This window comes from Sycon ciliatum, chromosome 7 (assembly GCF_964019385.1).
Source record: "Sycon ciliatum chromosome 7, ocSycCili1.1, whole genome shotgun sequence".
Lineage (NCBI taxonomy): Eukaryota > Metazoa > Porifera > Calcarea > Leucosolenida > Sycettidae > Sycon > Sycon ciliatum.
The window spans coordinates 33,776,577-33,779,898 of record NC_088649.1 but is presented as its reverse complement, the minus strand read 5'-3'; the positions used below and the strand labels follow the sequence as shown (position 1 = coordinate 33,779,898).

General features: G+C 55.3%; 1 protein-coding gene across 1 annotated transcript; it reads right to left on the bottom strand.

The window, feature by feature from the left end:
• Nucleotides 1-1,099: 1,099 nt before the first annotated feature.
• On the bottom strand, nucleotides 1,100-3,322 carry LOC135821873 (uncharacterized). The gene has a single exon (XM_065334874.1). It carries the CDS (start codon nucleotides 3,320-3,322, stop codon nucleotides 1,100-1,102), a length of 2,223 nt encoding a protein of 740 aa, XP_065190946.1.

The window sequence follows — 3,322 nt, the reverse complement described above, 5'->3', positions numbered from 1 at the left end:
ACCAGAGAGGGGGGGGGGGGTTAGACATGTGTTTGTATTGCTTATGACTCGTAAAAGGGTTTGCAATGATTGACGAACAAAGGCAAGATAATCACGCAGGGAAATTGGAATTGGAATTCGATAATAACGACAATAGAAATAATAATAACACAGCTGCTTGAAATTCGTTAGCATTATGAATAGTATCAACCCTAGAAAGTGTGTGCACGATCGTGCAAATTGTTTGCGCCCTGAACAGGCACTTCGACAGATTAGAAAGAATGCGTAGCTGGCTGGCAGGGGGCCATGAGTGGGTACAATGTAATCGGATAACATATTGCACTACAGCGAAAACACAGAAGGCAGGAAGAGAAGGGAAGGGTACTAATAAACAAGTGGGGTCTAATACCATTGAGGGGTTCTAGTGTCCGCGAGGGGTCCTAATGGCCAAGAGGGGCCTAATACCCATGCGGGGTCATAAAGACTCATAATACCCATGAGGGGGCCTAATACCCCTGAGAGGACCTAATACCCACGAGGGATGCTAACTGCTAACACCAATACCAGATAGATTCAAACACAAAACTGCGCAAGCGGCAAAATCAACTGTGTCATGAAGGTAATCCGTTATGCAGGTAAGCTGGGTAGATTGCGAACATTGCAAGGACGGCAGGGTAGTGATATCGATACCGTATAGCTACAAGACAATCATATCTAAGAAGAGAGACAACTAGAAAGAACTATTTGAGTAATATAATGCTATGTTGTTCGAGAAGAAGGGGGATGGGGGGGGGGAGGGAGGGTAAACTTGGTATACTGGACGCGTGCACACACGTTTGGTGATCAGGGAATGTATGCACTTGCATACAAATGCACGTACACTTACATACGCGTGCACACACAGACGCAGACAGACAGACAGACCGACACACACACACACACGACTAACGTGTCCCTGACGGCTACGGTTTTGTGCCGACATCCCTCGGCAGGGCAAGCTACAGGAGGAGTAACACGGCTAACGTGTCCGCCATGAAGCAAGCTGCACGTGACGTTTGCCACGACTGTGACTATGAACATCATTACAGTTCGGGACCATGGTTACAGCTAACCAGTCAGCTCATAAGGCTATCTCCACACCACCATCATCATCAAGCATACTTATGATGGGACTATTGCTGGGACTATCCGCACTGGCCAATCGCTGCAGAAGAGCCCGTGGACTATTGGAACACTTGTCGCGGTAGTCGCCCTGTTCGGGTATGGACGTCCGCAACTCAGCACTCTTGACTCGCATCACCGGAGACTTCAACTGGGTGGCTGTGTCTGCACCGGGACTGGGCGAGAAGCTCGACGAGTAGCTACCCGACATCAGCGCCTTGCACTGTTGACGAGTGATGCGCTCGGAGCCACTGCTGCGCAGGCGAAAGAAGCCCGTGCGGCTGGTAAAGCTACTGCGTGTGCTGCCACTGCCCCCGTCCGAGCTTCCCGAGCTGCCTTTGCTCACGGTTGAAGTTCTCGATGTGGTGCTCTCACGGCTCCTGCGGAATGTTGCGGTTGACGAATGCGAGCGCGGTGCGGTGTCCGCTGCTTCTCCGCCGCCGCCTCTCGTGAGCAATTTTGACGTGTTTGTCCCCGAATTCGACTGGACGCGTATCGTCGCCAGGCGTCGCATCGGCGGAGGCGCTTGCTGCTGCTTCCTCTTCTGCTGTTCGATGCCATCGATGGCCAAGCGCTCAAACTTCTGCTTGAGTTGCGCAGTCGACGACGCAGTACTGGTTACAACCGGCCGAGGTTTAGCTTCGCCGGTCGAGTGACGTCTGTCTTGCGCGGCGCGTGTATGCGTAGCGTTTTCGTCGCTGCCAGCACTCTCCCCGATCGGTCCGACGTTGGACACCGCTTTCCTGGCATGTCCGCGGCCCCTAGCTGTGAAATCCACGTAGAGCGGGTCTTGCTTCGGTAATGCTATATGCTCTGCAGGTGCTAAAGTCTGACCTTCCCCAGAAACCGCTTTGGCGTGTTTGCTACCGAGCGAAGTTTCCGCGACGTGCTGGTTTTCCCTGGTCTTGGATTCTTCATGTTCGGTCTCTCCTCCACGCGACGCTACGGATGTATTTACTGACGTCGTATCGTCCCTATTGCCTCCATCAAGTCGCTTGATATTGGCCGAGGTCTGACTGGTCCCGGGCTGCCTTTCGGCCACGGATTCTCCACTGGCCGACTCTTCTCTCTGCAAGGACGTGTGAGGGGACAAAGTAGAGACACTAGATGCGCCACTCTCGGCGGTCCGCTTGACGTGAGACGGGGCTTGTGCTGTGCTCGCGCTGCCACCCTGCCTGGCGTCTACACCGATCCACTCTGCTCTTCGCAATGACGTGGGAGCAGATGCGGCGCCTCGATCACCTCCACCGCCATCCTTCTCCGGTAGCATGCTGTCGGTCGAGACCTGCGCGGCGCGCAGACGGCTTCTTGCCATAAGGTCCACATTGGTGGCACATTCCCTACTCAGGGGGCTGGATGCAGGCTTCTGTTCACCACCACCACCACCACACTCCTCACTCAGCTTCAGGTCTAGTAAGGTTTTCGTGGCACGCAGACGGCTCCGTGCGTTCTGGATCTCCGACGCCAGCTCCTGCACGCTGCTGTAATTAGCGGGCTTCTTCCCAGCCGCACCTGATCTGCCGTGTGAACCGTTCACCCTGGCAGGTGCCGACGGATCGCCGCCATCTTTGCTCGCTTGCGGCGTCCGACGCCTCATGCTGCGCCGCATGTTGGCGGCGACACCGGATTTTTCTTTCGACGCCGTGGACTTGCTAACGACGCCAGTTGCGATGGGCGTGGCAGAGCCTCCCGTCAGTGCCGGAAGTAACGCTGACGCCACTGAACCCTTCTTCAGTGCTGCCTTGGCTGGGAACGCCGCATTATTCCGGTGCCTGTTCAAACTCAATGGCGGGGCCGAACCCCCTCGAATGTCGCCATGCCAGTATTCCGACATTATCGAGTTTGGCGGAGTGGCGGTTGCCAGAGTTTCCTCGAACATCTCAATGCGTTCCTTGACGGTGCGTTTGACCTTGACCCGTGGCTTCGGGTCGTTTGACCACAGGTCCACGTCATTGTGCAGCAGGCAGTCTGGGTCTGGTACGCTTTGGGCACTGATGCTGTAATATGATGATGGGGCGCGATTGTCTTGCGGACTGTTGCTGCTCCCTAGCAAAGTGTAGCTCAGACCCAGATCGTCTCTCGCGAACTCGTTGGGTGGGGAGTCCACGTTCGTCGGGAACTGGCTCCATGTGTGCTTGCTCGACGTTGTCGGAATCTGCCCGTCGGTGTCCGCATCCGCCAT